Below are 27,039 nucleotides of genomic sequence, written 5' to 3' on the forward strand. Positions count from 1 at the left end.
TAGTTACATAGAATATGCCTTTTCCAGCATACTACAAAACTATGCCGGAAAAGACATAGTTTTTATATAATTTTGCCCGAATAGGCATAGTTTCTATGAAAATCTTACCTTGCGAAATTATTTTTTTTACTCGGCGGGGATTCGAACCAGAATGTTAAGGTATTTTCAGCCGCTTTTTCATTACTTAAATTGCCGAAGAGCAAAAATTAAAGACCAACCATTTGAGGGTCAAAAATTAAAGACCACCCCACATAGGTCCAATCGTGCTAAATAGCCAAAAATTAAAGACCTTTACACAAAATAGGGCCAAAAGTGCAAATGACCCATCTCACACCCAATAGCTCTGTCTGCCAGAATTGATTTCCACAATTGGGAAAAATTAATTAGTTTATCAAGAAAACAACTTTGTTCATAGAAGGGTTTAAGCCAAAAACCCTAAAACCAAAGCTTCAAAAATGGAGTCTTCTTCTACAACTGCCATAAAAAGGAAAGAACCTGAAGAACAAGTTGAAAACCAAAATTCATCTTCAAAAAGAGTCAATTTGGTTAGAACTTGCGTACACGAAGTTGCAGTTCCAACAAATTACACATCAACAGTAAACTCATCAATTCACGGTACCCTTTCAAACCCATCATACAATGGCGAAATGGCGAAAAAATACCCGTTTAAACTGGACCCATTTCAAGAAGTATCAGTTGCTTGTTTGGAAAGGAAAGAATCAATACTTGTATCAGCACATACATCTGCTGGGAAAACTGCTGTTGCTGAGTATGCAATTGCGATGTCTTTTAGAGATAAACAAAGGGTTATTTATACGTCGCCGTTGAAGGCTTTAAGCAATCAGAAGTATAGAGAGTTGAGTCATGAGTTTAGTGATGTTGGTTTAATGACTGGTGATGTAACTCTTTCGCCAAATGCCAGTTGTTTGGTTATGACTACGGAGATTTTGAGGGGTATGCTTTATAGGGGTTCCGAGGTATTAATCTTTGAATGCTCTCTACGATTCTACGCTACATAAAAATAGCTGGCATCCCTATTTATAATACTCCCACAGATTAGGGTAGAAGTTTAGTAGGTAGTTGAGCATGTCCAGCTTGTTCTTTCATGCTAGTAGTTGTAATACTGCTGTTATAGCTTCCTGTCCTTTGATTTCTGCTACGATCTATTGGTTCTTGTACTTCGATTATCTTATTTATCTGTGTTAGCTACTCTTTCTTTTTTCAGATTGTTTTATCATGGCTTATTCACTTTCGTTATTTTCATTTTCATACTGCTTTGAATTGCTTGTCCTTATGACGAGGGTCTATCGGAAACAACCTCTCTACCTCCCAAGGTAGGGGTAAGGTCTGCGTACACTCTACCCTCCTCAATCCCCACTTTGTGGGATTTCACTGGGTATGCTGCTGTTGTTTCAATTTGTTTGTCTTACTTCCCTTTTTATTTTGTTTCAAAAAGAATATCTCTTTCCTTTTTTTTTTGGCAACTCTTTAATTTCAACTTCCACATGGCATGTTTAATACCACAAGATTAAAGAGGATTTTGGTACATTCTACATATCTTTAATTTAATACATTATCAAAAAAAAAAAAAATTAATACCACAAGATTCAAGGCATTTTTGCAAGTTGTTTAGTTATGACAACAAAGATTTTAAGGGGTATGCTTTATAGGGATTTCCTAGGGTAGAGGTAAGGTCAGGGTACACTCTACCCTCCCCAGATCCCACTTTTGGGATTACACGGGGTATGTTGTTGTTGTTGTTGTTTCTGCTGCTGCTTTATAGGGGTTCCGAGGTATTGAAGGAAATAATATTCTTTATTCATTAATCTTTGAATGCTCTTATTCTTGTAGTTTTGTTTCATTAGGTAGAAGGCTAGTAGTCGCAGTATTATTCTTGTAGTTTCTTGTTCTTCGATCTCTATGACTATCGTTTGTTTCTTGTACTTCGATTATAGTATTATTTTGTTGTAGGTACTGTTCCTTTTTTCAACGTGCTTTGTCATGCTATCTTTAGTATTTTGCTGTCATTTCTTTTCTGCACTGCTTTGATATGCTTTTCCTTGAGCCGAGGGTCTATGGGAAACAGGCTCTCTACCTCCCAAGGTAGGGGTAAGGTCTGCGTACACACTACCCTCTTCAGACTCCACTTGTGGGATTACATTGGGTATGTTGTTGTTTTAATCTTTGAATGCTCTCTACGATTCTACACTGTATGAAAATAGCTAGCAACATCCCTATTTATAATAGTACAAAAAACTGCTTTGACTAAAAACTTGAAAACCTATTCCTGTATAATTCTAACAATAAATCCTATGACATGAACCAAAATACCAAATCTAACCAATTTTGATTTCCTACCACTTTGAATTATTTTTTCAACAGGTACTAAAGGAAGTTGCTTGGGTTATATTTGATGAGATACATTACATGAAAGATCGGGAGAGAGGGGTTGTTTGGGAAGAGAGTATTATATTCTTACCACCAGCTATTAAGATGGTTTTTCTTTCGGCGACTATGTCGAATGCTACTGAGTTTGCTGAATGGATATGCAATATTCATAAACAGCCATGTCATGTGGTGTACACTGATTTTCGGCCTACCCCTTTGCAGCATTATATGTTCCCTGTGGGTGGTTCTGGATTATATCTTGTGATTGATGAGAATGAGCAGTTTAGGGAGGACAATTTCTTGAAAATGCAGGACAGTTTTTCCAAGCAGAAAGTGGGGGAGGGAAACAACAGTGGAAATGCTAAGGTTAGAGGTAGAATTGCTAAAGGTGGTTCTACTTCTGGTGGTGCGTCTGATATCTGCAAAATTGTCAAGGTGTGTAGTTTGGTCTCTAGATAATATTATCTTGGTTTTACTCTTTCTTGTTATATCAATTTACTTTTTGAGGATACTTAGCCCCAGTTTGGCCAAAAGAATTATTCACTTTATTCCGGATTTTTTTTTCACTTTTTCCCGGAATCAGCGTTTGGCCATGAAAATTCCGAATACAACTTGAAGTTGTATTCCGGAATATCAAAAACTCAAAAAACTTGTTTTTCAATTTTTTTTTCACTTTTTTACAACTACATTTCACCAAAAACTACAATTTCAAAAACTATGGCCAAACACAACTCCAACTCCAACTCCAACTCCAAAATTCCAAAAAAAGTGATTTTTTTTTTTGGTATCTACGGACAAACGGGGCCTTAGATTTTGTCATAACAACGTTATATAAATTCAGCTTGCTTCATGAGTGAAGCCATGCTCTTCAGAGAACTTTGTGCATCTAACAGTACGCATAATGTGATCCAAGTTTAGAACTGTCAGTTCTTAAATTAATATATTAACTTCAAGAAGTTAGAATAATATATGTACTATTCTATATTATATGTTGAAATTAGTAATTTTAATTGCAATTTGATTATCATAGCATTAAATTCATGTATGATATTGTTAGTTTTCTGTTCGTGTGCCTCCAGTTCTGCGTTTTTTCCTTCAAGTCTCGTGAACCTTGTCTTGCCCTTTGTAGTTGTTTAATGATTTACTATAATAATGCTGATGCCTCATATCACTGAAGCAATTGATTCTTGTTATTTTAGATGATCATGGAACGGAAGTTTCAGCCAGTCATTGTGTTCAGTTTTAGTAGAAGAGAATGTGAACAACATGCAATGTCTATGCCCAAGCTTGATTTTAATACTGAAGAGGAGAAGGACGTAGTGAAGGAGGTTTTCCGTAATGCAGTGGAATGCTTGAGTGAGGAAGATAGAAACTTACCAGCTATTGAATTAATGTTGCCCCTACTTCAGCGGGGGATTGCAGTTCACCACTCTGGCCTGCTTCCTGTTATCAAGGAACTTGTGGAACTTCTGTTCCAGGAAGGACTCATAAAGGCTCTTTTTGCAACAGAGACAGTAATGACTTTTCTTTTATTTTTTGCGTCTTGTTATCTCGTGTATTTAGACGGCCCTAATGATTTTTCTTCTTTTTCCCTTCTAATGTTTTTACAGTTTGCCATGGGGCTTAACATGCCTGCGAAAACTGTTGTCTTTACCAGTGTAAAGAAATGGGATGGTGATAGTCATCGTTACATTGGATCTGGTGAGTATATACAGGTGAGTCTGAATTGCCCATATGCCATGACGTAGATCATTTTCATTTTGGTTTCTTATTCTTCAAATTCTTTTCTTTCATGTAGATGAGTGGAAGAGCAGGACGTCGTGGCAAAGATGACCGTGGTATTTGTATTATCATGATTGACGAGAAGGTAAGTTGGTAATAATATTCTCAGTTGAAGAGTATCTTGTAAATAACTGCTATTGCCTTCTTGAAATGTATAGGCTTTAGCCACTTAAGCATATGCAAAATTGCAAACAATGTAGTCAAGTATATCGAGGACACGTATCTATTCTTCTTATCTGTTTTGGTGGATGACTTACGTAGTGTTTGATGATTTCAGATGGAGATGAATAGCATCAAGGACATGGTTTTGGGTAAACCAGCTCCATTAGTCAGCACGTTTAGACTGAGTTACTATACAATTTTGAATTTATTGAGTCATGCCCAAGGCCAATTTACTGCCGAACATGTTATCAAAAACTCATTCCACCAGTTCCAGTATGAGAAGGTTTGTCTTTGTCAATGTCCATTTTCTCTTTGACTGCGTTTTATGTAATTACTGAAAGTGAGGTTGTCTTTTTGTTAGGCGTTACCTGACATTGGAAAGAAGGTCTCTAAGCTGGAACAAGAAGCTGCAAAGCTTGATGCATCAGGGGAGGTAAAATAAGTTGTTATCGTGGTTTTCGGATGCCTCTATCTTCTTATGCCATAGATCCTGAAAGTTGCTTCTCTCTACTCTAGGGTGAGGTTGCAGAATATCATAAACTAAAGCTTGAGATTGCACAACGTGAAAAAAAACTGATGGCTGAAATAACACGGCCTGAAAGGGTTCTCCATTTTCTTCTTCCTGGTAGACTGGTAAGTGCCGAGGCATCTCTATTCGCTGCTGCACTTTTGTGAGGATATTGAGCTCTGATTAGTCTGGCATATATTACATTACCCTTTTTTGACCCCATATATGCTTTCGTTGCCAAGTCAATTTTGCTTTTCATAGTGCTCTGTGCCTCACCTCTATTTTTGAGTGCACATGAATGTATCTGCCATATCTTTGAAAACCCATGAATTGTAACTTTTGACTAATTACTATTGATACCTAAACCTCCTTGTGAGACGAGCCGTAGTCCTCTTCTATTGCCAATGTGAGACGAGCTGTAGTCCAATGCAAGACGAGCTGTAGTCCTCTTCTATTGCCTTCTGGCTTCTGCAACTTACACTTCAGATGTTTTTATAGTTTCTTGCTCTTTTTTTTTTCAGTAATTTCTTGCTCTCATTTTAACTTTACCTTTGTGAATTTTTCGCTTGGTCATTTGCTATCACTCCTTACCTATCAAAATAGATAGAGGATTGTATCTTCTCATGATGCTATGTGATTGTTGTTAGTCTCCGTTCATGTAAGCCACTGTACTTATCGAGGACCCCATGCGATGGGGGATTGCGCATGCTATATATTACTTATGTGGTGTTTTATTCATTTTCTGTTTGTATTGTTTGAAAATTCATTCAGTTAATAACGTTTTGACTTTCCCCATTAGACTGTTCATCTTAATGTTTTTCATTGAGATTGCATTGGTGATGACAGGTCAAGGTATGGGAAGGTGGAAAAGATTGGGGTTGGGGTGTTGTAGTCAATGTGGTAAAGAAACCTCCAGCTGCATCAGGTTCCTTGCCTGCTGCTCTCTCTGCTTCACGTGGCGCGGGCTATATTGTGGATACCCTACTTCATTGCTCTCTTGGTTCTGGTGAAAATGGTTCTCAACCCAAACCATGTCCTCCTCGTCCAGGGGAGAAGGGAGAAATGCATGTGGTGAGTACATAATTTTGTAATAATAATTTATTTTATACAAGTTATTTCGATTAAGACTTCATTCCTGAATCCTGAGTATGTTTCCAAACTTTAGGTTCCTGTTCAATTGCCCCTGATTTCTTCCCTCAGTAAGCTTAGAATATCTGTTCCTACTGATCTTCGGCCATTGGAAGCAAGGCAAAGCATCCTACTTGCTGTTCAGGAGCTTCATAAACGTTTTCCTCAAGGCCTCCCGAAGCTTAACCCTGTAAAGGTATGGATAATCCTACTGCTGGTTCCACATTGTATTGCAAATTTTCCTTTTTTTTATATGGAATTAGGCCATTTATTACCAACCATTATGTTGAGAGGCGATTGGTCTTAATGATGCTCTTTTTGGTTCCTTTTGAGAAAATGCGTATCAGGTTAACTGAGCATTCTTTGTCAGGAGAGATTGCCAATCATGTTATCTGCCAGGACTATTAGTCAAAAAACAGAAATTAGCTCACTTATAAGAAACTGGAGCCATGTGTACTCCAGTAGTATTTTGCTTGTTCGTTAACAAACAGCGGAGGCCTTATGCACTTTGTGGTTGATCTGTACCCTATATGATTGCAGTCTAGGTTTCCTACTTATAGAGCTTTGAATTGCTGATACACAATTCTCTCAGTTAAAAAAATGAACAAAAAGGAGAATGAAAGAGCAGGAAAGGGAAAGTATCTTTGGTCAGCCGATTGTAATATCCTTATCACATATCATCATTCGTTCTGTTTTTAGCTGCAGTTGTTGCTAAGTAGCATTCTACGGTCCTTCTATATCTTGTTGAGAATAACCATCATTACTCACTCTTGGCAAACATTGAGGGACTTGTGTCTTAGGTCACAGGTTCGAGCCCTGTGCCAAGCAAACTAACTCTGGTATTTTAAGTGGAGAAGGGTAGAGGGGCGGGCCGACCATCCCCAAGTTTTGAAGGCTATGGTTGGCCGAAAGGGTTGGCTGTAGACAGTTTGCTCGGTCATCCAAAGGAAATAACCGTTCTTACTTTCTCCAGCATTCATCTTATACTGGTCAAAATTCTGCAATTATTATTCTTGTACTCTCACTGAGTTTAGCGTCATATCCAGCCATAGTTTTTCTTCTGTTTGGATCACTTGTAATCTCACTGAGTTTAGCGTCATATCCAGCCATAGTTTTTCTTCTGTTTGGATCAAGTAAAAGGAGGTTGGCTGGTTAGAATGAACCTAGTAAAAGATTTTAGTATACTTCGAACTACTGATCAAGATAAGTTTGTTGCTGCTTTTCCTGATTTCTATCATTGTAGGACATGGGCTTTGAAGATCCTGAATTTGTTGATATAGTCAACCAGACTGAAGAACTAGAGAAAAAATTGTTTGCTCACCCACTGCACAAGGTTTGGCAAAAAGTTTATTTTGATAATCTGTTTAATCTGTGAGGAAGCATGAATATTAGAAGCTTTTGCTTTTTATGCTTTTGATGAATATGGTTTAATGTTGTCACTACTGCATATGGTGTTGCACATATGTGGAGCAGTCACAAGACGAACATCAACTTAAGAGTTTCCAAAAGAAGGCCGAAGTGAACCATGAAATTCAACAGCTCAAGTCAAAAATGCGCGATTCACAGGTAAAGCTCCTATATTGCATGGATCAATTAAATCAACTACCCCTCAATCTCAAACTCGTTCGATTTTGCTACTTGAGTCCTCTATCTATCCCATTCCATCCAGGCCTATTTCGCTCCAATGTTCTTTAATCACTAATCTGTGATTATTTGTCTTTTATATGTATATGTGTGCCTGTGTCTTTTATATATATGGTAAGTAATAATGATTTTTATTATCTGTAGCACTCAGGGGGTCTTATTTATAAATTTTTTGTTTATTCCTTTTTTTTTTTTGGCCAATTTGTTAGCTTCAATTTTTGATCCAACTTTTCTATTTAAAATTAACATTCTCTTTTCATTTAAATGTTTCAGGATGTTATTTTCTGAACTGTTAACATCTTGTGGCATGTTTTTGCTCTCATTCTTCTCAAGTTTTCTTGTCTGCTATTATAATACTCCTTTTAGTTTCACTTACGCTGATCCTTGGAGTGATTGCTGAAACCTTTTAGCACTTTACTGGATTTTGTCAATTATTTATTTAATACGAAAATAACAAATTTTCAGCTTCAAAAATTTCGGGATGAACTTAGAAACCGTTCTCAAGTGCTGAAGAAGCTGGGTCACATAGATTCTGAAGGTGTTGTGCAGTTGAAGGGACGAGCAGCCTGCTTGATAGACACTGGGGACGAACTCCTCGTGACTGAATTGATGTTGAATGGTAATATTTGTTCCATATTAGCATGCAATTTTACTTTTTTTGGACTTGATTTAGGACGGGAGCAATGTGTATTAGACCCTTTATATGCTCTGCTTATCTTCTGCTCAAGACTTCCGCGCTTTAACGCATGGTATGTAGTCGTGCCAGAAGTAGCTTTGAATAAGGGGTATATGATATTTTGAATAATCTTTTGTGCTAGGTACATTCAATGATCTTGATCATCATCAAACTGCGGCTCTGGCAAGTTGCTTTATCCCAGGAGACAAAACAAATGAACAAATACATTTAAGAGCTGAGCTAACTAGACCATTACAACAGCTACAAGATGCTGCAAGAAAAATAGCAGAGGTCAGTCTGATATAGGGTTCGGAATTCAATGTTTGCCTGTCAGATGCACAAGCAAAAACTTTTTTTCTGTTTGCAGATTCAACGTGAATGCAAGTTGGAGATAAATATTGAAGAATATGTAGAGGCATCAGTACGGCCATTCTTGATGGATGTCATTTACTGTTGGTCAAAGGTGAATAAAGCTTCAATGCCCATGTTGAGCTCAATTCCATGCTTGAATTAGATATGTATTCTTGCTTGTTATTTTTCAACAATTTTCTGTAAGCCTACTCTCAAGGAGTGCTTATGATTGAAACTAGTTTCCCATGCTTCAAGCCAAAGAAACAACCATTTATAGGACATCATCTTGCTGCAGCCAGCAAGCTCTATTTTCTCTGTCTTTTTCTTTTCCTTACCTTATAAATAAATAGTGATCCTTCAAAAAAATTATAAATCTAACCTTTTGTCTTGTTTTTCCTCTCTTGTTCTCCTCTCCTCTCTTGAGCCGAGGGTCTTTCGGAAACAGCTGCCCTACCTTTCAAGGTGGGGGTTAGGTCTGCGTACACTCTACCCTCCCCAGACCCCACATGGTGGGATTATACTGGGCTTGTTGTTGATCCTTCAAAAAAATTGCACCTCTTTTATGGTTTGGGGTGGTTGGTTTTTTTTTTTGGGGGGGGGGGGGGGGGGCATTACACCAGAATATACCAAAGCTATCAGAAACACTATAGGGCAATTATTTTTGTTCCGGAACCATATAATTTTCTAGTTTAAACTGCTGCTGATTACTCTTGCGAACTTTTTATGATTGAAACCAGTTGGAGGAAAGTTGATCATAATCAAACTACTTTTTCATATTTCATGGAAGAGGTTTAATCAGTTCAACTCAACTTCAGTTTAAGGAATCATTTTAGTGTTGCAAGATTCTTCCTTGGATAAAAATGAATAATTGCCCGAAACAAGGGTTTCTAGCAGTCCCTTCCATATTGTGTTGACCTAGGGTCTTTCCCTGCCCACAATTTTTTTTTTTTTTTTTTAAAAAAAAAAGAAACTGCGAGTCTTTACTCTTTTCTCATTTGTATTAATGCTTTCTTTCAGGGAGCAACTTTTGCGGAGGTTATACAAATGACTGATATCTTTGAAGGTAGCATCATTCGGCTGGTACGAAGGCTTGATGAATTTTTGAACCAGGTAATTCAAGGAAACTTTGGTGTGTGTTTGTGTGGGAAGAAAAACTAGACCTTTGATATCATGTGTGTTTATTAACCCTTGGATACGAGTATGTCATTATGTAACACTTCCAGATACGAGTTCCCCTCTTTATATATGTTATGGAATCAAATACTGGAATTTTCTCTCTTGGATTTACAGTTAAAAGGTGCTGCACATGCTGCGGGAGAAGTGGATTTGGAGAACAAATTTGCTGCTGCCAGTGAGAGCCTTCGACGAGGAATAATGTTTGCAAATTCTCTGTACCTCTAGGGGTGTGTGTACTTTGGAGCTCTCAATTGCCTTAGATCAAGTGATGTGTAAATTTTTCCCCATTGATATGGGGATTAGCCTAGTCGTAGTTTTTATAGCTGATGTGGCATGAACTTGCTGTCTCAGTTTTGTAATACACCACAATTATTAAGAAATTTGATGCTGCAAAGCAAAATGTTTCACGTCGAAATTGTCTTGGCTGCTGTAGGGAAGACTCTGAAGACTTGCATTATTTTGAACTGCAAACTGATATTATGGGGATACAAAGAGGTGAGAAAACTACAAATATTCATTGAAATTTTTCAAGAGTAACATAATTATGCAGCAACAGGTTTGAACACAACTGTGGAATGTTTAGCAATGTGCAAGCTAAACTGCCCCCCTTTCTCACTTGTATCAACCTTTCCCTCACCTGGAGGAGCCTGCATTTCAAAATTTGACGCTAGTTTGGCTATGACAAGCCCCAGAATTGGCAGTGCAAGGATGATTCCCGGGCAGCTCCGCCTCCCCATACCAAATGGCAAGTAGCGGAAATCCACCTTGCCACCTCCAACAGCCGCCTCTGTGCCGCCATCCTCCTCGAGGAACCGCTCGGGCCGGAACTCGGTAGGGTTTTTCCACCATGCAGGGTTGTTAGCCAACCACCATGCATTAACAACGACTTTAGTTTCTTTCGGAATAGTGTAATCACCTAGCTTTGCTTCATCAAGGTTCATATGGGGTACTAGTAATGGTATTGGTGTGTGGAGTCTTAATGTCTCATTTACTGTGGCTTGCAAATAGGGCAACTCATGGAGGTTTGATTCTGTGACTGACTTGCCTTTAAGGACGGTTGAGATTTCATCTCTGATCTTTTGTTGAACTGTTGGATGATTGACAAGCTCAGCTATTGCCCATTCCATGGACCATAGAGTTGTTTCAATTGCTGCAACATTGATGTTTTCCACAATATACAACACATTTTGTTCACTTATTTCTCCTTTCATTTCAGCATCTATTATGTGATCAATAGCGCAGCTTATCTTGTGCTTTTCTCCATTTTCACCAATTATTTTCCTGTTATAAAAAAATTCAAAGGGAATGTTAACATGAATAGGTTCTTTTTTTTCACAACATGAAGTCACTATTGAAATAGGTAGTTCAAAATGTACTCCCTCTTAACTTAAATTGTTTGTCCTGATATAGTTTAGAAGGGTCAAACGAGTAATCTTTTTTGTCTTCATTTGAGGCATTATTACATCAAATAAAAACTAATGACTTGAAAAATTACAGACATTAATAGCCCTTATTTGGGAAATAATAAAAGAAATAATTTGTTTGATTGCACTTACCCGTTTGCCCATAGATTTTGTTTCAAATTTTAGAAGCTACACTTGGAAATTATTTCAAAGAAGTGTCTTTTTATCAAATTGCCTCATATTTCAATTTCAAACTTAGATATAAGGAATTTAATGTTTGAAAAATAGGATTTAAGAGCTTTCAAGTTTTCACTCACATAACTTCAACTGTGGTTTCATGTCCAAACACGGCTTTAACTTTCAACTACTGTTTTTCAAATAACTTCAAAGACTTTTTTTTTTCAAATATCAACCGATTCAAGCCCAAACGCGCACTAAATAATGCAAGATTTTAAGAGAAGAATCTCCCTCCTTAAAAGAAAAAAAAGAAGAAGCAGATTTACCAGGGTAAAGTGGGTTACCTTCTTTTCTCCACAAAGTAATTATTGAAGAATGCAAGTCTCCTTGATTGCAAGTCCTTGCACTTGTTAAGGTACCCTCTCAAGAATGGTCTAAGCAAAGGTATAAAATCACCATAATTATAGTCAAAGCTCTGAGCTAATCTACTTCTCTCTGAGTTAAACTTAGTTGCCTCAATGAACAAAGGATCATCTTGAGACTCAAATTTTGCATCAAACATCATTCGATACATAATATTATATAACATCAATTGCAAGCGTTTCCTAATCACAATTCCCTCATATTCCACCTTTTTATCATTCTTCAAGTCATCAACTACTAGGTCCATCTCATTTTCCCACATATCACTATATTGGTGCACCACTTTGTTAGTAAAAAATGGAAGTGTCATAATACGTCTCATTTTTCTCCAATGCTCACCATATATTGTGAACACCATATCTTGTCCATTGCCCGTAAATATGTCGAACACAACGTTACGTGGACGGGACCCAAACTCGACCCCTTGTGTGTGTAGGACTTGGTTAGCTAGTTCAGGGTTCGATACGACAACTAAGTTTTTGGACCCAAGTTTGAGTAAAAATATTGGACCATAGGTTTGTGACATGGTGGCTAGGAGTCGATGGTTCAAGTCATTGCCAACTTGTAGCCAATTACCAAAAATTGGAACCGTTCGTGGACCTGGTGGGAGGTTGTTTTGGGACTTATTAGCATAGAGAAAGTGGATAATAAGGGGAAGTAAAGGGACAACAAGTGAAATGTAATTGAGAGGGAATGACAGTAACTTTGAACATGAAAGAAATGCAATTGTAAAGAGAATGGAGAAGATGGTGTTGTTGAGAAATTTGGCCATGTTTAATTTGTATAGAGGTGAATTATGAGAATGGGCACAATGGACGTATATATATGGGTAACAATTACAACATGGTGGGGGTAGGAAAGTTGGTGTCCAATGGTTTTGGGTAAAATCCATGGGCATGTTCAAATTCTAGGTAGGAGAATGTACATAGCGCCTAACTATTAAAGTCAACTCGTCGTTGGTAAAGTAAAAATGCCATTCACCTATTTTAAATATTATTTTCTATGTAATATATGCAATAGCAAGTATAAAAATCCAATTGGTCTTGAATTAAGTTCATTTTTAAGTTTCCCACATTTTAAGACGGCTGCCGCAAATGGAAGAAATTAGAGTTAAAGTTCAATGGATTGCCAATAAAAACTATATTTATATAATTAGGTTATTTTTGGGGTGATTACAGATAAATCATTAGAATGAATATTCACATGTAACATGTTTAAAATGATAACTAACATTTAATCACAAATTAAAATTAACCTAAATATTTAAAAATATTTATTCAGTATAACTTAAATCCTAAAAAATTAATCTTTCTTTTCTTTGGTCAAGAGTTCCATGAAAAAAATTAATTGCTTCTTCCTATTGACGGTTGAATTGCATACCTATTTTCGGTAAATATAATTAACTACACTTCTTCCGATTTACAGTTGAATTGCAAAACTATTTTCTGTTACAATATATATTTCTACGCGACGCGAATTCGGATTTAATCGGACTTCAATGCGAGTACCGAACACCGAGTAGAAAAAATCATATATATCTACTTGCCTAACTCCATTGATATATAATATATACTACTCCATATATTCACAAAATTATGTGAGATTGACATTGACTCTTTGTACTACAACTTTTGCATGTTGGATTATTATAAATAAATCAATATTGGGTGCCTATATTTTTTCTTTTCTACTGTTCTCTTAACATTAACATTTACTTTGATGTATGGAGTAATAGAGCTATTAACATTTACTTTGATGTATGGAGTAATAGAGCTGTACAAAGTCTCCTTGTACACAAAAGACTTAATCCATAGTTTATAATTTATTAATTATAGCTAAATTTCTTTTATACATCTCTTCTTTACAGGAAACTTTCTATACATTAAACGTTAATAAAGTTTGTCTAATACACACTACTTTAATTACATGACACTTGCATGTTCAGCAAATAAAGAGGTGAGTGAATGCAACAATTTTTGTGTCTAAAGCTTTATAGGAGATTTTGCACATATAGGATGATTCGAGGCCGTTTAAGGAAGTCTGCAAAAATAGTCTTGCCGTTAAAGGAATGAAAAAATTACGCATTTTCAATTAGTCACAAATTTTGTCAGATGACTTAATTAGTACAATTGAATTGGTTAGAAGGTTTGCAGGATGATTAAATCTTCTTACCATTGTTCACACATTTTGCTGGGTAGCCACAACTTAGTATTAATTTTGTCCTAACTATCTTCTTAAATTGGTCACAAATTTTATCTGGATGGACAAATCTTATCTGTTGTTCAATTATTCACAAATTTAACTAGCCCACCACAACTTAGTACTATTTTCATTATACAAATCTTATAAAAAAAATAGTTCATAAATCTTGTTGGATAAGCATCATGCAAGTGTGTTGAATTATTCATTTTATGATTCTTTCTTTCAACATTTAGTTTGTTGTGAATTTTTTATTTATAATTTATTAAAGGGGAGATAATATTCATTCAAGGTAGAATATTATTCTTTGGGTAACCAAATTGTCATATAATTACGGAGAAAACATGACAAAAATGATCCCTTATGTTTGAGGGTAGGACCGGTAGGTTCAAAATGGTCCCTTTAAGTAGCAGTTAACAGTTTTGGTCCTTTATTTTGCCACAAGTTAACAAGAATGATCCCTTGTGTTTGAGGGTAGGTTCAAAATAATCCCTTAAGTATGAACTTAATAGTTTTAGTCCTTTAAGTTTTTTCACAAGTTAATAGAAATGATCCCTTATGTTTGAGGGTAGCTTCAAAATAGTCCCTTACATATGCACTTGACAGTTTTGGTCCTTTAAGTTTGCCAAAAGTGTTGACACTTTTGGTATCCAACAAATATTTACCGAACTGTGTCTGTTAGATTTGACATGAACTATGAAGAAAATATTTAATTGTAAACACCATAAAAGTCGGATTAAATCCTAAAATATGCAACACAAAACTACACTAGACACTAAGAAGATATAAAAAAAATAGCGCAAATTACATCTCAAAAAGCTGCACCAGGCTTTAAAAATAAATGAGAAATAGCAGAATCTAAAAAAATTATTACTACTAAAAACAAGCAAAAAACCGACAGATAAAACCAAGGGACACTATCGGAAAGCCAATGATTTTTATAAATTCTTTTGTCGAGAAGTGACAGACTTCCGTTAGTTATTTTTGCGCAAAAATGCGTTGAACTATAATTTTTTTAAATTATAAGAATTTAAAAAAGAACCGAGATTTGTGTATTTTAACTTAAAAGACCAAAACTGTTAAGTGCATACTTTAAGGGACTATTTTGAACCTACCCTCAAATAAAAAGGACCTTTTCTGTTAACTTGTGGCAAAACTAAGATACCAAAACTGTTAAGTGCATACATAAGGGACTTTTTGAAACTATCCTCAAACGTAAGAGACCATTTTTGTCATTTTCTCTAATCACGGAAGTCAAAATAATACTCCCTCCGTCCCAATTTAAGCATTTTACTTTCATTTTTAATCTGTTCCAAAAAGGTACCCTTTCAGTATTTAGTAAGTTGACAATTCAAATATTTTTCGTCTCCAATCAAATTATGGCACTTAAGGCTCGTTTGGTACAAGAAATAAGAATAAATAATTTTAAAATTATATTTAAGAAGAACTTATCCCATATTAAATTAGGATAAAATGGTGAGATAGCTAATCTCGAAATTAGTGGTGAAATAACTAATCCTTAATAACTATAACTTATTTCCAACCAAACGACCCCTTAGAATAAGATAAGAAGATAGACCCAAGAAGTTTGAAGCTTCTCAGGATAGTCAGCTATGGCAGTTGGGTTAGTTGTGTTCACAGCCTTCGCATCACTAACTCCAAAACCAACTCCCTTTTCGTTAATGTCCCACCAAAATCACCCTTCTGCAGAAAAGGTACTATTTTTACTACCATCCATTCTTGATTATAGTAACATTCTATAAAATGATAGAAGCAAAATACTGTTACCTTTTTCCAATACAAAAGGAAGGGGTTTTAATCTTGTAGCTTTGTTTGGGTGATTGTTACCTATTGTATCGTATCGTTAATTTAAATATAATATTTATTTTGATTGTACGAGAAGTCTCACTTTATAATAGCTCTGTCCTCTATGCTACTTTTTTTTATGATATTGTAAGTTTATTCTTCATACTGTTGTTATATGTGGCATCGTTAGTTTTTTTTTTTTTCCTTCTCATTTTCCCTTGCTTATTGTTTAGTAATTCTATTTTATCCTTTACCCTACCTTTCTTTTATACTAACTCTACCCGATATCCGTCTTTTCTTAATGATATTGCAAGTTTATTCTTCAGACTGTTATTGTGTGGTGTAAGGACGGAAACAATATATTTATCCAAACTTTACATCATCAATACAATACGTTATGAAGCGATATGTAACAACCATCCAAGCAAGCTATATGATAAATAGTTTTCATAATGTTTCCCTTACAAGGAAGTTGTATGCTGTACTGATCACAGAGACCTTGGCGCAAGAAACAGGGAGGAAATATTGAGCCACGCGGTAATTATGCAGATTGTGCTTCACTGATACAGGTGTTAAGTAGGAAAAGAATGCCTGTTGTTGCTGAAAGGCTATTCCTTGATATGAAATCTGAAGGTTTTGTACCTGATAACTCTACTTTGTCAGCACTGATGTTATGCTATGCCAATAATGGTTTATTTTCCAAAGCATTAGCTGCTTGGGATGAAATTATAAACAGTTCATATCTGCCAGATGTTCATGTAATTGCTGAACTGATTGATATTTATGGCTGCAAAGGATATTTATATGTTGCTGCCAGAATATTGCATCAGATTAAGTTGAAAGATTCCAACTTGCTTCGTGATGTTTATGTTCGGGTTATCTCTCGTTTCGGAAAGAAAGGGCAGCTTGAATTGATGGAAATTATGTTGAAAGAGATGGTTTCAATGGGGTTCCCTGTTGATTCTGCTACCGGAAATGCTTATGTAATATACTATAGCAATTTTGGCACGCTGAGTGAAATGGAAGTTGCATATGGCCGTCTTAAGATGTCAAGAATTCTTATAGAGGAAGAAGCTATCAGGTCGATCTCCTTGGCTTATCTCAAGGAAGAGAAGCTTTATAGTTTAGGTCAGTTTGTAAGAGACGTCGGTCTTTCTAGGAGAAATGTGGGAAATCTCCTGTGGAACCTGTTACTTCTTTCTTATGCTGTCAACTTCAAAATGAAAAGTTTGCAGAGAGAATTTGTGAGAATGGTAGAAAGTGGTTTTTTACCTGATCTTAATACTTTCAATATTAGAGCTTTGGCGTTTTCGAAAATGTCATTGTTTTGGGATCTGCATGTAACCCTTGAACATATGAAGCATGAGAAGGTAGTTCCTGATCTTGTGACTTACGGTTCTGTTGTTGATGCATACTTGGATAGAAATCTGGGACGAAATTTGGATTTTGCTTTACAGAAATTTAATAAAAATGATTGTGTTACAATAGCAACAGATCCACTTGTACTTGAGGCCATGGGGAAAGGGGATTTCCACTTAAGCTCAGAGGCACGTTTAGAGTTCAGTAAGAAAAAGAATTGGACGTATGAGGAGCTTATCAGTACCTATCTCAAGAAATACTTCCGCCGTAATCAAATCTTTTGGAACTATTGATGATGAATAGCTTCTGAGCTGGAAGTTCCGTGCAATTGCATTGTGCGCAGTTATGTGAACAAGTAAGCATGTTTATCCTTGCTTATTGAAAGCAAATTAAACTCCATGAATGTGTACACGAAACTGCTGATATGCGAGACAGTAATATACTAATATCCACCTCAGACATGTTAAGTAGTATGCCATAATAATATTTGAGAAATATGAAACAGTTTCTTAAACAGTATTTGATCCTAACAAGATTATAACATTTTGTTCTCTGTCTGTCTAGTTTTTCAGGTACTCTGGTAAACATGGTTTATCGGCCACTGACTGCAGCTACCCATTCACTGATTTTATCAGAAAGGATATAACTGGAAGCTGCATTTTTGGGTTAGTTGCAGTTTATAATTCCGAACTTTCTATTTTTTTTCTCTTTTCTTTTAATCATCATTTATGCTTTTGTTTGGTCACTTTCTTGCCTAGCTCTCTAATTTAGTGGCTAGGTTACACTTTTCTGTTCTAATACCGTAGTTTGCTTAAACTCTTTGTTCTCTATTGCTTTTTGCCCCTGGTGCAGCAGACAGTTAAAGTAGCTACTAAGAGCAAATCAAAAAGAAAATGAAGAGAAGGAAATTGGTAAGGGGGGCGCGTGAGGCCGTGAGAGGGGTGGTGGTGGTGGTGGTGAGGGAATGGGGAGGGGAGAGCTATGTTACTCGGACTCTTCAAAAATGGACACGGGTGCGTGTCGGATCCTCCAAAAGTAGTGCATTTTTGAAGGATCTGACATGGGTGCGGCTACATTTTTGGAGAGTCCGAGCAACATAGGGGGAGAGTAAAATATCAGAGTGGGCGGAGAAACAGGTCTTGGATTTCAAAAAAAATAAATCTCGGGTGTCCTTCAAAGATTCGAGGAGAGGACAATATTACTCTTATATGATCAAAAACACAAGAATGGTGTGAAGTGAGTAGTGGGGAAGATATGCGAGTCATGTTGAGGTTGAAAACATAAACGATGATGGAGTTAAAGAACTTGGAATGCTCTATCAATTGTGATTGGAAATATATAGAGTTGGAGGAGGCAAGAGAAACATGAGGAGAGTGTACAGTCTTACTTATGAACGTTAAGATAGTTTCATGCAATGCAAGGGGGATTAATTACCCGAGAAATGAGGCCATCACCAAGGTAGAGTTGAGGGAGTAGGCAACAGGGCAATATGTATACAAGAAAATAAAACGGGAAAAGTTAACCAGAATAAGTTATCAGGTGCATGTGGAGAAGGAGATAGGTGAGGAACAAAACGATCCCTACTAGAGAGAGCTTTGTGGATGTGAGGAAGTTGGAATAGTGATAGGAGGAAGAGGAATTTCTCAGTTGCAATCTTCTTTAGAAGTGTGGGAGTCTATGGGCCAATAAGTGAGTGGTCAAAGTATAGTTCTGAGAAGAAAAATCTAGGTTGATGTCCGAATGGGGATGCACCATGAGTTATAGGTGGAATTTCAATACAATACAGATCCTTAAAGCTATGGAGATTCACTAAAGAAAGTCAACATCTATGGGGAAGAGTCATTAAAGCAGAGCATGGGAGAAAGATAAATGGATGACCAAAGAGGTAAACACACCTTATGGAGTTGGCCTTTGGAGATCCATAAGGGCCCTATCGCCTGAATTGAAGAGCAATACATCCATCAGAGTGTATGATGGAAACAGAAATGCCTTCTGAAAGGACAACTGGCTTGGAAGTGGTAGTTTACAAGAGAGCTTTCCTGATATTTTTGGCTTAGTACTTCATCAGCAGAAGACTATTGCAGAACTTAAATCAGACCAAGGACAGGATCTTATCTTCAGAAGATTGCTCAATGATTGGGAGATTCAGAGGGTGACAGTTTTATAAGGCATTGGAACTCTTCAGTGGCCTACAAGAGGGGTCTGAAAAGTTATGGTGGTTGGGACATAGCAGTGGCTCTTTTAGGGTGGTAGTGCCTACAAGTTACTGAATCAGACCAACTAGTAGGTTATGAACTGGCCATGGAAGCACATCTGGAAGATTTAAATCCCATATAAAGTTTCTTGTTTTGTTTGGATTCTGGCCAGAGAGGATCACTTTAAGCTCCAGCTGTTGCTTTCTCTGTGGTGAGGAAGCGGAGACAGTTAATCATCTGTTTCTACATTGCAAAATTACAGAACAACTATGGAGAATGTTCATCAAACTTATGCTTGGAAGGATTATTGATGTTCTACGAAGCAGGTTCTCAGGCAATAGACATGGATAGATGGAGAACTGTCCTGGCAAGCATTTGGTGGACAATTTGGAAAGAAAGAAATTCCAGATTACCCCTACCTCGGAAGGTAGGGAGGCTGTTTCACTGGGTATGTTGTTGTTGTTGATGATGATGTGGAAAACTCTTTGCAGAAGATAAAGTTGAATTGTCTTTTGCTTTTATGGTTTTGGTGTAAACAGACCTATTCAGAAGAATCTGTTGATATAATTGATGTTCTGAGTAGCATTTAGGATGGCTGTTTAGTTTTGTATACCTGAAGCACTTTTGTAAATATGGTTTCAGTACAACCTATGTACTATTCTGTCTATTAATATACACAAGTTACCAGTTTCAAAAAAAAAAATACAGATCCTTAAAAAAGTGAGATGTGAGACATTCTCTATTGTAATGGAGCGTTTCTTTGATTTTATAGACTCTCACTAACTTGTTAACCTTCTGGTGCCAAATTTTCTTGGTTAGATAGAGCTAATGAGGACAGCAAATTCCTATTGCATTTATAGTGTTACTCATGCCACACGACCTTTCTTATATTGGATCTTAAAGGAAAATAACTTTTTCTAAAGCAAAAGGAAACATGGTGTCAGAAGTCTGTCAACTTTTATAAACAGAGTTTAGTTAAAGCATCATTTTCTTTTTTTTCAGGATAAATAACAAGTAACTGGTAAACCAGCTATCTTCAGCTATATCCTAGAAGATGAACTAAATCAAAGAAACTGCTTGTGGTATCTTTGGCGTCAACAGCATCTTGCCAATATCTCGGCTCCTCCAACCTCTTTCAGTTTTATGTATATTCTTATTCTCCACTTGATCTTGTGCTTGATGAAAAGGGGTTGCTTGAGCGGCTTTTATTGCTATCAGTTCCTGAAATTACCTGCAAAAAATCATGACTTATTATGTGTTTGAAGATTCTTCTTCATGGTGGGTATGCCAATCAGCATTGCTGACATTCACTTACTTGAGAGCTAGATCGACTTTCACTGGATGGGGTTCTTGGGCTGCTTCCATAAGGCATTGGTTGCATTGCTTCTTCAGCGAGTACGCGTAACTTGTTAAGTTCAGGCAAAATGACAGTGCCAAGATCTGGTCGATCTTTACGCCTGAGTTCTGCACACTTGAGTGCTAACTTGGCAAATGTCAGAGCCTGTTCAACAGGCCAGTCAGGAACTGCTGGATCAAGCATATCAGCAAAAGTGCCTTTCTCAATTGCCCTCTCAACATGGTGGGTCAAACCCATTGGAGGTCTGGCTGTAATTATTTGGAGAAGCATTATTCCAAGTGAGTATATATCAGATTTTGTTCCCAACATCCCAGTTTGCTGATATTCAGGGTCTATATAACAAAATGTTCCCGCTGTTGACGTCATTCGATACTGTGTCACAGAGTCAGCTACAGAAGGGGGGACGAGCCTAGCTAAACCAACGTCACTGATCTTACTTACATAATTGCGGTCTAGCAAAATGTTGCCAGGTTTCAGATCCCGGTGCACTAGAGGTTCTGGCTTGGTCTGGTGAAGGAAAAGGAGGCTAGTACCGACCTCTGCAGCTATACGGAATCTTAGTTGCCAAGGAAGAACTGGAGTGTTTCCTCTTCGGAAGAGGCGATCATCTAAGCTCCCATTGGCCATGTACTCATACACTAGGCAGCCAAATTCAGGGCAGGCTCCAAGTAGAAGAACCATGTTTGGATGCCTTATGCAGCTTAGAACTTCAACCTGCATCAGGGCAAATGAAAAGGGACATGAGAGAATATACCTTTTTCGGGAACTACTCTATGACTGATTGGATTTGGTTAGTATGGAATTTTATTTGGCGTGATGGGGTGAGTGGTGTGGCATTGTCAATATTTTATTACACAATATAGAGGCTCTATAGTTCCTATTTTCACACATTTTGGTTTGTTGAGCGCTGAGTTGTTTGGTCCAAGGACATAAGCATTTATAAAGATGCTTAGGGGATGCCACAACAGCAGACCACTATTATTCTGTTTTCCTGCAAGATAAACAACTCACTATGTTCTCTAAAGGAAAGATTCCTCTGTTTCATACCTCTTGCTGAAATTGTGACCTTCCCTGAGCAGCATCTGGACGAAGAACCTTAATCGCAACCTGCGTGTGATCCAAGTAACACTTGTATACCGGCCCGTATCCACCTTCCCCAATTTTACGAGATGCTGCAAAGTTATCCGTTGCTGCTTCAATCTCCTCTATTGTATACTTACGATACCGGCAATCACTTTGTGCAAGGGCATCCAATACCTTCTTCTTCTCTTCAGCTTCAATGTGTGCCTTCCTTTCTGCATTGATTCTTCTCTGTGCCTCCCGTTCGGCAATCCTCTGTGCTTCTTCCGCAGCTTCAAGGGCTGCCCTGCACTTTGCTTTTTCTTTCTCTGCAACGGCCAGTGCTGCTTCCTCGGCTAGTCGTGCCTCTTCTAATTTTTGTTCTTCTTCTACTTTCCAGCGGCTAAGTTCCAATGCCTGCATGAAAAATATTAGGCTACATTCTAGTTCACAAGAGAAGTACTTTCCAACACATTCTGATAAACTAATGTACTACACTATGCTAATAAAAGACCATTTTGTGGTAACATCAGAATTTTTCCCCAAAATCGAATTAATACCTTATGTTTTGCTGAAAGTGCCTCCTTGCATGCTGTGCTGTACATGTCCATGGTCTGCTTGAGCTCCTGCTTGAGTCTTCTCATCTCCGCTTCAATGTCTTCCTACATATTAGAGAAAGAAGTTTATCATGATTAGAGTTTGTTGCACCATATTTATCTTCGTATACTTTTGTTGGGAGTTATTCGGTTAAACTTAGATTGCTTGTGTGATATTATATCTAGTGTGTTTCGACAGATTTCTGCAGATATTCGTGTACTTGGGATGTTGAAATGCGTACCAGGTTGTTGGTTGATGACCATGATCCATTTCCACTCTCAAAAGAATTTGATGATAAGGCATTAGCTTCAGATAACCTGGTTCCTGAGAATGATGATCCAAAGCTTAATCTGCTCTCTGTTTCTGAGCTGTTTGAAAGTCGAGGAGCAGAATATCTATTATCTGTGTCTGAGCTGTTTGAAAGCCGAGGTGGAAGACCCAATTCATTATTGTCCATAGAGATCAGAAATGCACGATCTGAGCTTGGACGACCAGAGCTCACAAATGATTGGTCAGAATCTGCCACTGAGAAGTCTCCATATGATTTGTTTACCCCTTTACTTCTGTTGAATGGTGACCTGTTGAAAGACATACACATAAAATTGAGTTGTTTTTTGTTAGTCAACCCTTTTATGTTGCATACTTTGCAGTTCCTCTTATACAGTCAAACCTCTCTATAACAACCTTGTTTGTTCCGATATTTGCTGGCTTTTATAGTGACGGGCTATTATACACCTATAACAACATTTGACATTTAAATCTTATTTGGTGGTTATAGACAAAAATGATGCAAAAAATCTAAATTTCCATTTTTAATGTTATAAAGAATAACAAAATTATTTAAATTTAAAATCTCAAAAGTATTCATATTCAGTAATTCAAAATTAAAGAAAGCCAATACATCATTAAATAGCAATTTTATAGTTGTTGTTAAAGGTAAAAAGATGTTATTGAGATGTTAAATATAACATAGAAAATCGGTTCCGATAGAACTTGGCTTTTATAGTGAAGTGCTATTATATAAGGATGTCGTTATAGAGAGGTTTGACTGTATGTTGCATAAAGCACTATCCGTTTCCTGATTCTCTGAAAAACTTACTTGATGAAATCTGAGTCGTCAGTTGAACTTCGGGGTGCGTACGGTGACCTACCATCAGCCATACTTCCTGTTGAAATAGGACCTGTTCTAAACAGTGTTAGTGCTTTATGACAGGGAAATTATTGCAATATGCTGCTGGTGAAAAAGCAGACCTCTTGTGTTGTTGATTTGTGCATAACGTGTATCGATGAGGCCAAGCTTAGCACCTAGAGAGGAGCTGGTCTGATTCTGCAGCGGGGCAGGTGGTGTACTGGGAACAGGCGCAGATGGACTCTTTATCGTTTGAACTTTCCCTTTGGCAATCACATAAACCGTGCAAAAGCCTGGTACAACTTTGGTGACGGCGCTTGGAATATCCATTGTCTTGAATCTTCGAAAGTCTTAAGTGTTGTAAGTAGCTAGATATGGAACAGTGCAATCTTGGTGAATTTGACTAATTATTGGAAACAACGAAAGTACCTGCTAACGAAACCATTTCTTGATGCAGCTCCCATCACCAGATTCTCTATGACATTGGTTGAAATGTAGTCGCTTATGGAGTTTGCTACGTCTATGCCTTCGATTACAACTTCATTGACTTGAATCTACGACAAAGAGAGAAAAGCTTATTCAGAAAATGAAACACGAGCAAGAAATTTAGTAAGTAGCTGCATATACTTACATTTTTACGGTTGCAGAAGCATCGGAAGGGTAAGAACAACTCCTTTGCTTGACTATCAGGATCACTTCTATATACTTTGGGAGTTCCATCACTCACATCTGAGAAAGAACAGTTTTTCCAAGTATGTAAAAAGTGCTTGAATGTATTCTTTCTTTTCTTTTCTTTTCTTTGGAGGTAGTGGACACGCTTAATGCCGGAGGTGGATGTAGACTTTGAATAATAGGTTCAACTGAACTCAATATTTTCGACATGAAACATAGATATATATGTGAAAAGTCACTAAAGCTCTAACAAATATTAAATTTTGAATTCATAATTTGAGAAGCACAATAAGTTTAATGCTAAGAACTTTAAAGATTAAAAGCATTACAAGGTTTAAATCTTGTATGCTTCTATATTTGAAGCCAGGACAGATACCTCTTATCAACTAAAAATACTTTCATGGCTTTTTGCACGGTTTTACATGGTTTGGTAGGTAAGGTTATTCTTTCATGGCGTAAAGGATGGGTTAAATATTTCGGCCAAAAACAGAAAAATGATACTACCTTTTACCAGAAGAGATAATTCTTGAAAATTTTGAAATTATAGACAAGAAAAGATCGAAAAAAATAAATCAAAATGGACCCAAACAAATGAATGCCAAATTAGAGCTAGTATGATAACCTCATTCAATATTTGACTCGAGCTATGTGAATATGATTAAACTCAAAAAGGAGAACAACTACACAAATTTAGCAATATGATTGAAATTGCTTGACATTGAAAAATAAAATAAAATTGCAAGTTGTGGATGGTTTGCAATTTGCATGTGATTACGTGCAAGCATACATAACCTTCATCCCCCACACCCAAGAAAAGTGGTAAACAGAAAAGCCTCAGACCCTTTGCTAATTTCAGGAAACAAAATTTAGGAAAACTAGTCATATATTCTTTCATATTTATAAATCCAAATATTCTATGCAAAATTTTGCTGGGGGCGTGCCTGTGGAAAGGGACAGCTGAAGACCACTAGACAGGGAAAACGAGGATTAGATATTTCGTCTAATCGAATTAATTATTCTTCCGAACGACCATGTCAAAGTGAGGTAATCAATAGGTCTTCAAATTGTTCATTTGAAAAAATTAAAACCCCTCTTATTAGACGTAAAAAATAACGTAATTAATCCTCTCATCAACCCAAAAATTAAGGAGAAAGAATTAGAAAAAATCATCAATATCTCCGGTCGATTTTCATCAATTGTTTCAAAAAATATTTTTTTTTATATCAAAAATATGTAAATAAATGAAAGAGGCAGAAAAAAGACCTGCATTTGGAAGGGAATTAGAAGGTCTGACTTTAACATGAAGAAGAGTAATATTTTTTCCTTTGCCAATAAGATTATCAACTGCCCATTTTAATGCATATTGACTTCCTTTATCTTTGTCTATTGCAACAACTGTTGCCTTTTCTTCTCCTTTTTTATCTCCAGTACTGCTCCTTTGGCTCATCATCATATTTCTTCAACAAATTAATTCAACAATGAAACACACAAGAATATTCAAATAATAAGATAAATTCTTATTATTTTCTCTCTTTTTCTTTTCCCTTTCTTTCAAGATTTGGGACCTCAAATAGGTCCCAAGTTCCTTTATGATTTTCCTTTGTTTAGTTTCTTTCTTTCTCTTCTATGTGATAATCAATATGTTTTAAAATTTATGATTGAAATCTCTCTCTCTCTCTAAATTTACTCTTTATATATCTGTGCATAAATACACATTTACATCTACGTGTATGTGTCTACTACTTTTGAAGGCTCTAAAAGGTTTGTCCATTTATCAAGCTCGTCCAGGAATTTGTTTACCTTTATTTGGTAGTATCTTTTCATTTATTTATTTATTTATTTATTTATTTATTTATTTATTTATTTATTTATATTTATGTAGGGTTCTGAGTTTCTGGGGTTATCTTAAAGGTTTGACTTGAGAAGACATTGCATGAAAACAATTTTCTTTTGTTTTTTACTTTTATAAAGAAAAAGAAAAAGATTGTAGTTTCACTACTATAAAATCTTTATTTTCCCACTGAAAAATGTTCAGTGGCTATTTCCCACTGAAAAATGTTCAGTGGCTATTTCCCACTGAATGTAGGTGGGAAAAACCTAAATAGTAGTGTTTTCACACGGAAAAATTAAGTTGTTTCCCAGCGTTTCAATAGGAGCCTGTTTACCATCATGCGTTTTCCCAGTGAGTTGGTTCCGTGAAAATGAGATGGGAAAATCATGTTCTATATATAGCACAAATTTCCCACTAAATGTCCGTGGAAAAAACCTTTATTCTAGTAGAGTTTTGCGGGATTCGTCGATAACTGTGTCTGTATAATATATATGGGTATTATTATTTTCCAAGTAAAACAATTTAATATAACATGAAATAATAGGCGACACTTAGTAAGATCCCAATATGCAAATTATTATATGTAATGTCACTGTTTACTAAAAATATTAAAAGTATAAGTATTTCCGTTATCCAAATTCGTTTAACGTGATTTGATATCTTTTTGTTAAGATTTCCAGAAATGGTATAATAAGTTTTCACAAGATGCTTGATTTAGAGTTTGATGAATTTGATCTTGATTTGTATATGAACGAGGGACAACATTAAAATGTCATAAAGAAATTGTTCACAAACACCAACAATAATAATTATTATTACAATTTACAACACAGTGCAAATTAACAACTTTGGAGCATTTCGGCTTGGGCATGTAGTTTTTTTGTGGCCAGCTATTTTGCATAAGGAGCATTTGTTTTTCCTCGTTGGAAATGATTTCCCAATTCCACGTCTGATCTTTGTTCGCCTTCTTCCGGGTTTGCTGAGATCAACATCTGGAGGAGGTATTTCTCTTACTAA

The 27,039-nt window shown here is 36.5% G+C and overlaps 4 protein-coding genes across 17 annotated transcripts; 2 read left to right on the plus strand and 2 right to left on the minus strand.

Annotated features, from left to right (window-relative positions):
• The first annotated feature begins 340 nt into the window (after nucleotides 1-340).
• On the plus strand, nucleotides 341-10,230 carry LOC132640604 (DExH-box ATP-dependent RNA helicase DExH10-like). Of its 2 annotated transcripts, XM_060357255.1 has the most exons (18): nucleotides 1,621-1,660; nucleotides 1,774-1,793; nucleotides 2,383-2,823; nucleotides 3,588-3,902; nucleotides 3,999-4,103; nucleotides 4,187-4,255; nucleotides 4,448-4,615; nucleotides 4,694-4,765; nucleotides 4,849-4,965; nucleotides 5,687-5,911; nucleotides 6,006-6,164; nucleotides 7,212-7,301; nucleotides 7,442-7,534; nucleotides 8,078-8,231; nucleotides 8,431-8,579; nucleotides 8,656-8,751; nucleotides 9,657-9,749; nucleotides 9,930-10,230. In XM_060357255.1, exons 1-18 carry the CDS (start codon nucleotides 1,636-1,638, stop codon nucleotides 10,038-10,040), a joined length of 2,502 nt encoding a protein of 833 aa, XP_060213238.1. In that variant the 5' UTR covers nucleotides 1,621-1,635; the 3' UTR covers nucleotides 10,041-10,230. The 2 variants fall into 2 exon arrangements, with proteins under 2 accessions (XP_060213236.1, XP_060213238.1); XM_060357253.1 differs by lacking the exons at nucleotides 1,621-1,660; nucleotides 1,774-1,793 and adding an exon at nucleotides 341-977.
• A 12-nt stretch (nucleotides 10,231-10,242) lies between these two features.
• Nucleotides 10,243-12,603, minus strand: LOC132640606 (cytochrome P450 CYP73A100-like). The gene is made up of 2 exons (XM_060357257.1): nucleotides 11,740-12,603; nucleotides 10,243-11,096 (listed from the first exon to the last, which is right to left on the minus strand). Exons 1-2 carry the CDS (start codon nucleotides 12,588-12,590, stop codon nucleotides 10,358-10,360), a joined length of 1,590 nt encoding a protein of 529 aa, XP_060213240.1. The 5' UTR covers nucleotides 12,591-12,603; the 3' UTR covers nucleotides 10,243-10,357.
• Nucleotides 12,604-15,557: 2,954 nt separating this feature from the next.
• On the plus strand, nucleotides 15,558-24,434 carry LOC132640607 (pentatricopeptide repeat-containing protein At3g42630). 13 transcript variants are annotated; one of them, XM_060357265.1, is made up of 9 exons: nucleotides 15,558-15,732; nucleotides 16,318-17,537; nucleotides 17,755-17,847; nucleotides 18,038-19,825; nucleotides 20,380-21,012; nucleotides 21,118-21,555; nucleotides 22,589-22,901; nucleotides 23,604-23,879; nucleotides 23,977-24,434. In XM_060357265.1, exons 1-2 carry the CDS (start codon nucleotides 15,631-15,633, stop codon nucleotides 17,473-17,475), a joined length of 1,260 nt encoding a protein of 419 aa, XP_060213248.1. In that variant the 5' UTR covers nucleotides 15,558-15,630; the 3' UTR covers nucleotides 17,476-17,537; nucleotides 17,755-17,847; nucleotides 18,038-19,825; nucleotides 20,380-21,012; nucleotides 21,118-21,555; nucleotides 22,589-22,901; nucleotides 23,604-23,879; nucleotides 23,977-24,434. The 13 variants fall into 13 exon arrangements, with proteins under 13 accessions (XP_060213248.1, XP_060213246.1, XP_060213250.1 ...); XM_060357260.1 differs by having other exon boundaries at nucleotides 15,559-15,732; nucleotides 17,747-17,847; nucleotides 18,035-19,825; XM_060357262.1 differs by having other exon boundaries at nucleotides 15,559-15,732; nucleotides 17,747-17,847; nucleotides 18,035-19,804.
• LOC132640605 (U-box domain-containing protein 35-like) lies at nucleotides 20,316-25,892 on the minus strand. Its single transcript, XM_060357256.1, has 10 exons — nucleotides 25,455-25,892; nucleotides 24,151-24,248; nucleotides 23,949-24,073; nucleotides 23,642-23,859; nucleotides 23,490-23,571; nucleotides 22,632-22,968; nucleotides 22,354-22,455; nucleotides 21,782-22,210; nucleotides 20,693-21,448; nucleotides 20,316-20,608 (listed from the first exon to the last, which is right to left on the minus strand). The coding sequence occupies exons 1-10, from the start codon at nucleotides 25,642-25,644 to the stop codon at nucleotides 20,531-20,533; spliced, it is 2,415 nt and encodes an 804-aa protein (XP_060213239.1). The 5' UTR covers nucleotides 25,645-25,892; the 3' UTR covers nucleotides 20,316-20,530.
• Between the last annotated feature and the right edge of the window lie 1,147 nt (nucleotides 25,893-27,039).

Source organism: Lycium barbarum, chromosome 5, assembly GCF_019175385.1.
Source record: "Lycium barbarum isolate Lr01 chromosome 5, ASM1917538v2, whole genome shotgun sequence".
NCBI lineage: Eukaryota > Viridiplantae > Streptophyta > Magnoliopsida > Solanales > Solanaceae > Lycium > Lycium barbarum.